The 14,303-nt window shown below is 39.0% G+C and overlaps 1 protein-coding gene across 1 annotated transcript; it reads left to right on the forward strand.

Annotated features, from left to right (window-relative positions):
- Positions 1 to 4,199: 4,199 nt before the first annotated feature.
- On the forward strand, positions 4,200 to 7,384 carry LOC132907093 (uncharacterized). The gene is made up of 3 exons (XM_060959849.1): positions 4,200 to 4,332; positions 4,765 to 7,288; positions 7,372 to 7,384. Exons 1-3 carry the CDS (start codon positions 4,200 to 4,202, stop codon positions 7,382 to 7,384), a joined length of 2,670 nt encoding a protein of 889 aa, XP_060815832.1.
- The last annotated feature ends 6,919 nt before the right edge of the window (positions 7,385 to 14,303 follow it).

Raw genomic sequence — 14,303 nt, forward strand, 5'->3', positions numbered from 1 at the left:
AACTACCATTAATTATCGGAGGGAATTTCCTATGTTACGAGCATACGTAATAATTCAAAATTCCATAGGAACGTGAAATTCGATTAATGCACGGCGAGTGAAAAATGGTGCGAAATCGCGTGGATTGTGAAGTCGGGCTGGAACTCGTTTCACCCAGTCGCTGTTTCCAACATCTTCCGGCCTGATCACGGCTTTTATCTTCTCGTGGCAGCAGACATTCCGTCGTTAAGAACATTTTAATCAGTGGCATCGAGTATTTAACCGCGGGGTCCGTTAAATTCCAACTAACGCGACAGATCGATGAGCGTTAAAATCTAGCGATTCGACGAACGTAACCGGTCGACTAAACGGCCATTTGCCTATTTCAAAATGAGGCCGTCGTCCATATGCACGCCATGCAAATGTTGCATCTGCAGCTGTCGGTGACTTATAATATTTCATAAGCCATTCCTAACAAATATCGAGATAATGGCTTTCGCTTACGTTTCGGAGGAACGAGGCGTGCCGACGCGATTCTGTTTGAAACTGCAGTCGTTTAAAATTCTAAAACGAGTCGATGCGATGCTACAGGATCGAAGTTGATTTTTTAATAATTCTGTTTTTATGGAAATTCCATATGGACTGTGTTTGTGTATAATGCAATTCATATAACGTTTTAATCGAAGTTCGAATCAATCTGTAAATTATTCAATGGAATTATTATTGAGATTAAAATTAATATTCGCCTAGATACTTGTAACCACTACAAAAAGGGTGGCACAAAACGATATTAGTTTTCTTTAACTAGCTCCTAAAATGTCTTTACGAAATTGTGTCTCATTTTCTTCGTCCATTTCTTTCTTGTTTCGTTATTTACATGCTTATTATATCTATATACCAAACTTTACACATCATCTTCTCTTACTTTTGTCTGTACCCTTTGCCTAACTATCCGTTTTCAAGTGTTTTTGTTTATCTTTGTCAAGTCCATCTTTATCAATCTTTGGCTAGTGGTATTCGTCGTTCCTTAGTTTTGTCTTTCCCAGCTGTCTCTTCTCGCTTGTCCGTATTTCATACTCGCTGTCTTCTAATTAATTCTAAATATTGTCACGACGATTTCATCCTTCTGCCAATTCAGTAACATTTTCGATGGAAGAAAAACCACGTTTTTAATTTTAAGCAACAAAACTACTTTTGTTCATGGAGATTTATATATGGTCGTAAAATTTTCAAACGAATTTACATGAAATTTAATGTAACGATATTTTCATATTTAAAATAAGGTGTAGATATAAATATCGTAGTTTTAGAATTAGATAGAAGATAATAAAATAAACAATATGTTCAGCAGATGAACATTCTAGAAGTGCATGAACAAAAAACGAGGTATCGGAAGAAATTCTTTCTCCAGTAGGAAGAATTCGATAAAATTTCATTCTTCGAGCTCGATAGTATTTTCCCTGAACCAGATACGAAAGAAAACGATGGACAAAAACGGACAGATCTCTATGTATCTGTTTTCAACACTTACGTTTTTAATTGGATTAATTAACTTAACCTCACTTGCCCGCTCATTCTTCTTTCCTCCGTCCCGTTTTTAACTGTTTTCCTCCTCCTATTCCCCTTTTCCTCCCTTTCAGAAGCGTTCTTTACGCGGCCTTATTCTTCTTTCCGCTCTTGAACCCTGCGAAACGTTACAATGGCTTTTCGTTGCGAGCGCCTGCACACATAATTTTTCCGGGCTAAAGTCACAATTAGCAGAAACAACATCGTAATTTACAAAAAATTAATGAATTTAAAAAATAGCCACGCTAGCTTTGTGAGCTATTATCTCGTCCCTCGTGCGCCTGGATTGTTTTATAATTCTTGAAGAAGATAAAAATTCAACGTCCGCGTTCCCCCGCGAAAATCTCGTCTTTCGATTTCTCTTATTTTTCATCCTGACTATCACTTTTATGGCATTTATTATACGCTATACTTACGTACGAGATCGCCGAATAAATCCTTCGTTGAAAGTATTGTATCACCGAGGACTAATTAATCGGCGATTAATTAAGAAAACGACGAAATGAAATTCCAATTCTGTTTCGTTCGATTTGATATGAAATCAAGTTAAAGAAAACAGTGGAATCAATACGAAAAAAAAAAAAAAAAAAAAAAAATAGAGGTAATCCGATAGAAATTTCATATTGTAAAATTTTCATATTTTATGGAAACTCTGAATTAATGATAATACATAATATTTCCATAATTGAATAACTGTATGATACTTCTTAGGCGAGGCTCGAAAAGGACGTATAAGAGAGCATCGAATGTGCGAAGGTGAAATTCGGGGACGCGAACGTACTAATTAATACTGCAGGTACTGTTGACTACGAAAATATCTACGATTTCAAAAACAAGAAGCCATATTCTGCTGACCTGTACAGATATGTCATTACAATTTTTTCGAGAACAATGAATCACTACCTGGTAAATTGCTTCTAGTGGTAGGAAATCCGTAGTTTCTCGGCTTAACCGTCCCATTAGCTATATGACTCATTTGTTTGTTTATATAGTCACATTTTGTCCTGGTTACATAGACAGCCCCATGACAGGTATGTTAGTATTACGACGAATATGCAATGTTTAGGAATTTTTATTAAATAAATAAATAAATAAATAAATAAATAAATAATAAAAAAACATGTAAGCGGAATAAATGCATAAAAATTCACAGTTTATTCACAATAATGCATATTTAGATGTAAATTTGTAAAATACTATCAGTATGTTGGAATACAGCATCAGTAGTTTGGGTCAATCATTGAGTCGTTCAAACTACGAGTATATCATTCTCTAACAAGAGAGTGTATGGCTTTTAATAAACCATACAAAAAATTCATATCGCGCATTATTGTTTTATTTCAATTCGAGGATGCACGTCATTAATAAAGTATTGTATAATAATTTCATTGAAATCTTTGTTCAGTAATAAACTGTTATCGTTTAAATGTCTGTCCGTAAATAATGTAGAATCACTGAAATCCTTGCTCACATTTAGCTCTACAAAAAGAAGAAGAAAGAAAGAGGTGGATCGCAGTGAAACTCATACCAAAACGCTACGGAACCTGCGAGGTAGTCGTTCATTTGATTCAAGCGTGCATCGAAAATCCATTGATTAATGGCGAAAATATACGTATAGACGCGGGCTACATGTACAATCAAGGAGATTCACAAGGGCGTTCAAAGTGTTGAATCTATGAAAACAATCATTGACATTATTTAATATAAAATAATACTTAATTGTTGAATACTTAGAGTTATTTGTTGCTAATTACGAGTCTATTTACTGTGAATCATCGAATTATTTAATTTAATTTCAATCGATTTGAAATTATTACTCTTTTGGAGCTCCAAAAGAAATCAACTTTAAGGTACCGTTTCGTTTTTAACAATATAAAGAATTTTGTGTGTATATATATACATATTATATATATATATTATATATATATATTATATATATTATATATTATACATATATTACATATATTATATATATTTATATATTATATATATATATTTAAAACAAGTCTTGGAGTATACCTGGAAATACTACAACGAAGCTATTATATCCGATTAATGCACCATACAATCTAATCCATCCTTCGGTCGAGATAATCCACAGCTATTCAATCGTATTTGTTCGGACCCACATTATTCCCAAGTAGCTGATTTATTACTCATTAACCATAAGAATTAGAGGTTTTCCTTATTGCAAAAATTCTTATGTTATACAATACATACCTAACTTCTACCCCTCCCTGGGAGCGACCGATGGTAGGGATGACACCTTAAATAGTTGGACACCATTTACCCGAGTGCTAGTAGACGAAAATTCTTCGTTCAAGACTTTAATTGGTAACTCAGTGTCAAGTGATATTTTAATTGTTATCTCAGTGTTAAGTGACATTTTAATTGTTAATTAAACAAGCATTGAATCTTCGAACGCGAAATTCGGGAGCGTGAGCGTGCTAATTAATTCCGCTAAGGTTGTTAGATACGAAAATATCTACGATTTCAAGAACAAGAAGCCACATTCTGCTGACCTTTATAGACGCGTTTTAGAAACTAACGTGTGGAGTTTATTTAATTTAACACGCTTATTGGTCGACTTGTTGGCGGAGTACGATCAAGATTTTAATAAATAAGCAGTAGTTATGCTTGATATTTCGAACACGATGCCTCGCGCACCAAACTCTGATGGTACCTCGAGACCCGTGGAGGACAGCGTAGTGGACCCTACAGTTCCACCGCAGCTAGGAGAAGATATTCCTGCACATTCTTCTCCTCGCAAAGAAAACAGCGTGAAAGGTATGTTAGTATTACGACTAGTATGCAATGTTTAGGAATTTTTACTTTTATACGTGCAATAAAAAAGCATATATGCAGAATAAATGCATAAACATTCACAGTTTATTCACAGTTGTGTGCATTTAGATGTAAATGTGTAAATTTGTTGCTAACAATATATTGACACAAACCATCAGTAGTTTGGGTCAATCATTGAGTCGTTCAAACTACGAGTTTATCATTCTCTAACAAGAAAGTATTGGCTTTTAATACACCATTCATAAAATTCATATCGCACATTTTATTTTATTTCTATTCGACGATGCACGTTATTGACATGTTATCCTATAATAATTTCATCGAAGTCTTTGTTCATCAATAAACCGTTGTCTTTTATCTGTCTGTTCGTAAATAACATACAATAATAACACTGAAATCTTTATTCACATTTAGAAAGAACAAAAGAACAAAAGAAGAATAAGCAGTGGAGCAACACAACAGGCGGAAAAAAGCGCTACGATACCAGAAAGAAAGGCGCTGGTTGGAAACCACCGCATCTGCAGCATTTCTCGATACGGAATCAACATGCATGGACAACTGCCGTGAATCAGTCGTTGCACAGTGAGAATCCGCTGATCAACGGAATGTATCCAAATATCAACGGCGAATATCCGCCGAACAACGACCAGCATCTGCCGATCATCAGCCCGTACACTCTGATGAACAGTGCGTATCAGGCAATAAACTCCGAATATCCGCCTATCAACGGACCGCACCCCCCGATCCACAGATCGCAACCGCCTATCAACGGAACTTATACGAACATCAACGACGGGTATCCGGTATATAGTCCGGGTATCGGCCAGAATCAGCCGATTAACGGACCATATTCTCTACATAACAGTGCGTATCACGCAATTAACTCCGAGTATCCGCTAAACAACGGCCCGCATACCATGATCAACGGTCCGCATCCGCCGATGAACGGACCGCACCCGCCGATGAACGGACCGTACCCGCCGATGAACGGACCGCACCCGCCGATGAACGGACCGTACCCGCCGATGAACGGACCGCACCCGCCGATGAACGGACCGCACCCGCCGATGAACGGACCGCACCCGCCGATGAACGGACCGCACCCGCCGATGAACGGACCGTACCCGCCGATGAACGGACCGTACCCGCCGATGAACGGACCGTACCCGCCGATGAACGGACCGTACCCGCCGATGAACGAACTGTACCCGCCGATGAACGAACTGTACCCGCCGATGAACGGACCGTACCCGCCGATGAACGGACCGTACCCGCCGATGAACGGACCGTACCCGCCGATGAACGGACCGTACCCGCCGATGAACGGACCGTACCCGCCGATGAACGGACCGCACCCGCCGATGAATGGCGCGTACATACCGATTGTCTACACATATCCGTCGATCACCGACTCAACCTCGGCGATCACCGACTCAACGTGGCAGGCCACCGAGTCAACCTCGGCGATCACCGACTCAACGCCGCAGGCCACCGACTCAACGCCGCAGGCCACCGACTCAACCTCGGCGATCACCGACTCAACGTGGCAGGCCACCGAGTCAACCTCGGCGATCACCGACTCAACGCCGCAGGCCACCGACTCAACGCCGCAGGCCACCGACTCAACCTCGGCGATCACCGACTCAACGTGGCAGGCCACCGAGTCAACCTCGGCGATCACCGACTCAACGCCGCAGGCCACCGACTCAACCTCGGCGATCACCGACTCAACCTCGGCGATCACCGACTCAACGTGGCAGGCCACCGAGTCAACCTCGGCGATCACCGACTCAACGCCGCAGGCCACCGACTCAACGCCGCAGGCCACCGACTCAACGCCGCAGGCCACCGACTCAACCTCGGCGATCACCGACTCAACGTGGCAGGCCACCGAGTCAACCTCGGCGATCACCGACTCAACGCCGCAGGCCACCGACTCAACCTCGGCGATCACCGACTCAACGCCGCAGGCCACCGAGTCAACCTCGGCGATCACCGACTCAACGCCGCAGGCCACCGACTCAACGCCGCAGGCCACCGACTCAACCTCGGCGATCATCGACTCAACGCCCCAGGCCACCGACTCAACCTCGGTGATTACCGACTCAACCTCGGTGATTACCGACTCAACCCCGCCGATCAACAGCCCGTATGTTCAGATGAATTACCAGTACCTTCCGATCAACTCTGAAGGTTTACCGATAAACCACCTGTATGCTCCGATGTATGGCGCATATCAACCTATCAATTTCGGATATCTGCCGATCAACGGCCCGTACAATCCGATGTACAGTGCATATCAACCTATCTATTACGGATATCCGCCGATCAACGGCCTATACTATCCAATCTACAGTGCATATCAACCTATCAATTACGAATATCTGCCGATCAACGGCCCGTACAATCCGATGTACAGTGCATATCAACCTATCTATTACGGATATCCGCCGATCAACGGCCTGTACGATCCAATCTACAGTGCATATCAACCTATCAATTACGGATATCCGCCAATCAACGGCCCGATCATATACGGAACGTATACGAACATAAACGACGAGTATCCGGCGATGAACGGCGAGGATCCGCCTATCAACACTGAGAATCCGCCTATCAACTCTGAGAATCCACCTATCAACTCTGAGAATCCGCCTATCAACTCTGAGAATCCGCCTATCAACTCTGAGAATCCGCCTATCAATTCTGAGAATCCGCCGATCAACGGCGCATGTTCGTCTAACAACGGTACTTGTCCGCCGATCAACAACAGGTATCCATTGAATTGCAAGCACACAAATCGAAAGAGTTCGCAGAAAAATCACCAGAATCCGCGTGTAAATGGCGAGAATCCACGTTCAGATGTCGAAGTACCGCGTTCAAATAACGAGTATCCGCGGCTAACTGACCAGAATACAGTTAGAGGTAGAAGGCGTAGGTACAATCAAAAAAAATCCACTAGGCGTTCATAGTTTTTAATGTATGATGACATATAACATAAGCATATATAAATACATATAGGATAGTAACGTAAGGAATGTAATTCTCTTTTCTATTAATTTTTGTATAAGTTTGTATTTGATATTATTTAATAATAAATAGTGCTTAAGTATGCAATACTGAGTGTGATTTGTTTTTACCTCCAGTCTATTTACTATGAATGATCGAATTATATAATTTATTACAATCGTTTTGAAATTATTACTTTTTTGAAGCTCTAACAAGAATCGACGTAAAGTAATACGATTTTTATTACGAAAGATAACGTTTTGTTTTTAATAATGTACAGAGTTTTGTGTATATATATATAATATAAATATTTAAAATACGTTTTACTTATATATACTTGGAAATGTACTTGGAAACGCATATACTAATGAATGATTACGTCTCGTGACCCTACCATATATCTATTCTAATTCATTCTACGGCCAAAATGTCCATCAGGTATTTAGCGGCGGTCAAATTGACCGCTCTCGAACTTTTACATAAATTTAACCATATTTAAAATTTATCGTATCGCTTCATAATTTCTGTCGTTAATCGTATTTCTTAATCGTATCGAGACGAGAAATTACGATTGTCGTTTATGCATTAGACTACGAACGCGTCTCCTCGCGAATACGGTCGAACAAAAATACATTGAATAACAAGGAAATTACTTTTTATTTATACTTATATATCGAAGAAACTAGGTGGATTTCAAGTTCATTTGATGTAGGCCAATCTAATAAAACATTAACACGTTGAATGATACATATAACGTTGAAATATTACCTACAAGAGATATATTACGCTCTATAATCGTATATCTGTATAAACTTTGACTGCCACGTTGGTCATTGATGACCGGAGCGCTTGACCTTCTTACATTCGTAAAAATTGTATGAAAATTGACAATTAGGGTATTTTGAATATAACCGATAAATAGAAGATACTTTGAAACAAAAAGTGTCCTATTAAACAATTAAACATTTTTATTAAAACATCGATAAAAGAAAGGAATGAGAACAAATCTTGCATCTAACGGTGCACTGTGTTTGCATCCATATCTTTGAGAGGTAATCTCCAAATATTATTATAAACACACCTTAGAGAATAATCGTAAGTGGTGCTTTATAATCGTATAATTGAAGTTAGAAGTGTGAACATACCTTACCATTACATATAGAATGAGCAAATACCGTTTACTGATATCTTCTACACGTTTCAACAATATATTCTGCAGGTTTTGCTTACGACGAAATAACGAATGCGAATGGTTTGTTAAAATAAACGAAGCCTTGTTATAATATGTCGCCATCGACTGTTAGCAAGGCGCCACGGTGGTCATCTGTGACCCCCAATAAGATAAACGGTTCATTGGGGAAGAATGTTGTCTTACATCGTCAATTTATTATTATTTTGCCATTATATGCTTTGAATAATAAAAATATTCCCGTGGTGTCCTCAGCAAAACATGCGATTTCGGCGTGGTGGTCAAAGTGTTAAGGGGTTGACGCCGCAAATTGCGAACTTGTAGGAGATGAGTAATAACCGCCCTGAAAAATTCCAAATCACTTTGCATTTCTATTCTAAAACATTAATCGATATTAGATTTCCTTATTTCTGATCCCTTTCGTTATTTAAAATCGTTTACTTTTAATTCTCTTCAATTGTAACGTCATATTTATTACAGTATTTATATTCTAACTAAGTAAATCCGAGAATATTAAATTTCGTATCGTATAACGTCGCTTACAGTTACATAAAGCTACAATAATTTGATACTATGAAAATGAAGCGCATAAAACCTGATAAAAATAGAAGCACTTCGTTAGAAAATAAGGGTGGCGAGCAAATATTTTCTGTGGCTACCGTATGAAGGATTCGCTATTCGTCAGAAAGTTTCCATCATCATTCCTACTATACTAATCTCCCTATTTCCTCATACAGGTACAAAAAATTCCAAAAATAACAGAATTAAATATAAAATATTTCTTCAGTTCTTTTATCTGATTCGTCGTTTGGTTCGGCCGAATAATCAGCGTTATCATTAATCGACGTTGCATTCCAAGAATTGAGAAAGCTGCAGAACCCGAAGAATCCCGGAGATATTTTACTTCATAATTCCTGTACTGCCTCGCCCAAATGTTTACTGATTACACTAAATTCCAACAGTCGAGCGACTCGCAAAACTTCCTGCAATAATAACTCCTCGAAACAGATATTCGCAATTAAACGAAAACCTTGTCTTCAGGATCGCGAATCCTCATAGCTCCGTAAAGTGGACGAACCATCGGAAAGAGATCACAGAGAAACTAAATTTCTTCGTTCGCTACAATGCAGTCTGTTCTTCTTCACAATTCACGAAAAAAAGAAAAAGAAAAAAGAAAAAAAGAATCTCGTCGTTAAAGTCAGATATGAAAGCTCCGTGTTTATTCGGCGTTCGAACTTTGCCCCTCGAAGTTGCTCGACTATAATTTCGTCTTTGTTCTCGGATGTTCCGCCACTGTTTACGGGTTTTACATGTAACTTCTCGCTAACTGTTCGCCTCGATTTCTGAAACGGGTACGAATGCATGGATTCGATGCTATGCCACTCTTCCCACTGATTGATGACGTTCCGGACCAGTGGTTCGCGGAGTCCTTAGATAAGGATTCCGGAATAGTTTCGACAGTCAATATTTTGCTGGTATCCGTGGTTGCCGGCGATGCTGCGGAATATTCGTTTAAACAGGGGTTTTCGTGCGAGCCGACCGCATCGCCAGAATGTTCGGATATACGCGATAAAAAAGTTTTAACGAATAAACAGCGCTAGTCGAATCGGAAGTTTTCTATCGTTGTCACAAATATAAATAAGTAAGTGGTGGAGAATTCGATGAAAGTGAGAAGCGCTGTAAATATCGCTCGTAGTATAGAAAAGTACCGACATTGCTGTGTAATTTATGAAATAACACTGGAAAGAATAAGAATAAATCAAGTGAAATATTCCAAATAAATTCGAAAAATAAGAGGATTTCCTTGATCGAAAAATATAAAACAAAAGTTCTGCTTTCTAATATCCGAGTCTCATTATTTGGCCAATTTTGAGAGCCACTGCTTTAATTCAGGGGATTTGGTGCGCGCTAAAGCACTCAATATTTGCAAATCCCACTAATAGATACCGCGATACAAGTATGCCTAGGGAAGAGGAAGTTCCCGTTCAAATCGAATATACATACGTCAGAGGGATAATAAATAAAATAGAAGCATTATTAATTCAAATTCTAAGCTGTTCGGACAGACGAATTTCCATTTCAAGTATTTAACATATTTCTATTTTAATCGACACGATATTAAATTAAACGATGAAGGAAAATTCACCGAAACGTTCGATAAAAATTATTTACCAGAAACGTAATGTACTAATTTTACGATATTCATTTCAATTTTAATTACAATTATTTGTCGTATTATGTATGTGTGGCGGCACCCGACAGTAAACTTTCTAACGGTTTCTGATCCGTGACTCGCTACATAAAGACCCTATTCTTCGAATAATATGATTGTCAGGTATCGATATAACATCACAGTATATTTTCAGCTAGCCTAAGGACCTACTATAAATCTTAGGATTTAGTTAATTATGGTCCGTCAAACGGACAAACGGTCTTTGTTCGAACAGTCCCTAAATCTATTACTCCCTACGGGAAGATACGAGAAATCTATTGTTAAGTATATTCAATTGTTTCTTTCTATCACTATTACTACCCATCGTCTCATACGATATTCGTATATTATGTCATCATCAAATAACAATTTTTCTAATTACTTTCTCCTTATGCATAGCTGTGGAAGATACATAGATAGACAGATAGAGAGAAAGAGAGAGTGAGAGAGAGAGTGTGTGAGAGAGAGCGAGAGTGAGAGAGAGAGAGAAAGAGAGAGTGTGTGAGTGAGAGAGTGAGAGTGAGAGTGTGAGAGAGAGAGTGAGAGAGTGAGAGAGAGAGAGAGAGAGTGAGAGAGCGAGAGAGCGAGAGAGCGAGAGAGAGAGAGAGAGAGGGCGGGAATACTGCAAATCTTAACGCCACTGTTTACCGTGTGTAGCTAGTTAGTATTGGATTAATTTGGCTCGCGCAGTATGCCATAATTAGCACTGACACTATCATAACTAGCGTTGTTACGGCAAGTCACCTCCCGTCAAATTCCTGCAGAATAAGCAGGTTGTTGGTTATGCGTAATCATCCTCGTAAAATTAACCAGAATCTACGCATTCACGAGGCAAAATTGAAAACTTTCCCGGCAAAAACCATACTGTCGAAAATCAGTATCACAATTTTAACATACATGTATTAATATCGCAACTTTCTCATCTTCTCTATCCGTTGTCTTTCCTCTACAGAGCAGTTCGGTTCATTAATTTTACCGTAGCAGTAACCGTAGACTGAAATGGAACTTGCTGGAAAAAGTATTGCTCTCGTCTAAATTTGCATTTAGATGCAGTAAGATTATCGGGAACTTTTGTTTCAGAAAACGACTATTGCGACTGATAGTGCCATCTGATGCGCCTATTTGGTACCGTCAGTCCTTTGCAGACTGGTGCGTAAGAATTTCCCCTAGACGAACTTGGCTATCTATCGAATTAGTTATCAAATGACCGTCGCACGAAATAAATCGTGACGAATCAAATTTTAAGAAAAAACTATGCAGATTCCTACTTTAATCGATAAACGTTAGTGGAAGAACTTTTTATCGATCCGTCGACTGAAGTACCGACGCGCGTAAAACGATTGCCGTAACACAGCGCGCTCTACTGGAAGAACACGATGACTTACCATACGCATAGACGAGTTTTCACATCGCTTACAGACACGCTGTATAGATACCTCCACCGTCGTTTCAAGCTGCCAAACTTGATCCTTAAATTAGGATTAAATTTTGATTCTAATCGATCCTTCGATCCTAATCCTTAGAATTAAAAGTGTTGGCGATAAACATAAATGGGTGTACAGACACAATTCAACGGGGGAACTCGTTAAATCGATTTTGAGAGAATGGTATTTGATTCGGCCAAGAGTCGATTAAGCAATCCCATTGGCGGCAGCTTTCAAATTCGACGAATAGTTGATCGTTCTTGTTAGTATTAAAATATCGATTTTCAATTGGCAAAATAAGGAATGAAAACATCATAAATGTAGTATTTTTAAGAAGAACGAGACAAGAATATGAAAAGAAAAAATTAATTTTTGTAATTAAAATTGAAGAAGAAATTCTTCTCGGTTAAACATTGTTCAATGTACAATTTTTTTTTTTTTTTTTTTTTTTTTTTTTTTAGTTTATACAGATAATTTCTATAATAATTCTATACACGTTACGTTAATTCTACGTTACTAGAATATTAATACTGTTCCTATATCACATGATAGAACGGAAATCGAAATCTTCTCGTGCAGATCCGTGATTAGTCTTCGGCAATGATAGACATTAAATCGTTATATCCGACGAAAGATTTCATCGACGTCGAAACGTCGAAGCTGATCGCACGAAACAAGACGAACAAGGCGCACGCAATGTGTTCTGTTCCCACGTAATCAAATACTGTCCTATCGACGTTCTCATTTTTCAAGGCAGAAAGTGATTCCACGAGGGATTGTAGTTCGAGATGTCGGAGGTAATCTTCCGAATTGGCCTGATCTTTAGGGATTCGATGAAAGGGTATTGGCACAATTACCGTCACCATGACGTAGCTATTCCGTGGACGTAGCTATTGCGTTCTTTCGATTCTTTTCTTCGCAATCACGTCGACCACAAAAAACCGCCTACCAAGCTAACTAAAAGTTCCTTTGACGTCCTATATAACTTTTTTCTGTTACGTTTAAAAAGACATTATCTTCTTTTTCTTGTCCTTTAGAAAATATGTTATTTGTATTTTAGCAACGTTAGATTTTGTAACAGTAGTTTGGATAATTTTACGTAATTTACAGCAAATAACTATACGCAGTACGTGGGCTATATCTTTGGTGTATGATAAAGATTCTTAGAAGCAAGGAATGTTTAATTTCGCTATTTTTCTGAAAATCAAGATTATACTTCGCTACTTTACTACTTATCGTTAAATTTTACTACTCTTTGTGTATTTTTTTACACTTTTCATGAACAACGTGTTCCAAATTTTGAAAAGGAAACGTGAAGAAGTAAGCACAGAAAGAACAGCAAAGTTAAATGTTTAAATGTGCCTACTAGAATTTAATTTTTTTAAATTTTACTCTACACAATATTCTAGCGAAAGTGAAATAATTACACGTATAGAGTTGTACTCTCTCTGTCTCTCTTTCTGTCTCTCTGTCTCTCTGTCTCTCTGTCTCTTTCTCACTCTCACTCTCACTCTCACTCTCTCTCACTCTCACTCTCACGCTCTCTCACTGTCTCTCTCTCTCTCTCTCTCTCTCTCTCTCTCTCTCTCTCTCACTCTGACTCTCTCTCACTCTCTCTCTCTCTGTCTCTCTGTCTCTCTGTCTCTCTGTCTCTCTCTCACTCTCTCTCTGTCTCTCTGTCTCTCTCTCTCACTCTGTCTCTCTGTCTCTCTGTCTCTCTGTCTCTCTGTCTCTCTGTCTATCTGTCTATCTGTCTCTCTGTCTCACTCTCACTCTGACTGTCTCTCTCTCACACACACTCTCTCTCTCTTACACTTTCTCTCTCTCTCTCTCTTTCTCTCTCTCGGCCCATGCTTCTACTTGTACTTTCGTCTGACTAACAACGGGACTTGACTAATTCTGCATAGATATACGTCTCTGGTGGAGAAACTTTCTACGAACGGAGCTTGATTTTAACTATAACATTTAGCTCTTCGTTACAGAGAGTTTCTAAACTATCACGAAGTACTATCATCAGCACCAATAAGTAATTATTCGATATTCTCTGTGCTCTTCTTTTTCGAAATCGAAGAAAACAGAAGTTTCATTATTTTCTTCGTATCTCTTTTGCTTTTTCTCG

This window comes from Bombus pascuorum, chromosome 5 (assembly GCF_905332965.1).
Source record: "Bombus pascuorum chromosome 5, iyBomPasc1.1, whole genome shotgun sequence".
Taxonomy (NCBI): domain Eukaryota; kingdom Metazoa; phylum Arthropoda; class Insecta; order Hymenoptera; family Apidae; genus Bombus; species Bombus pascuorum.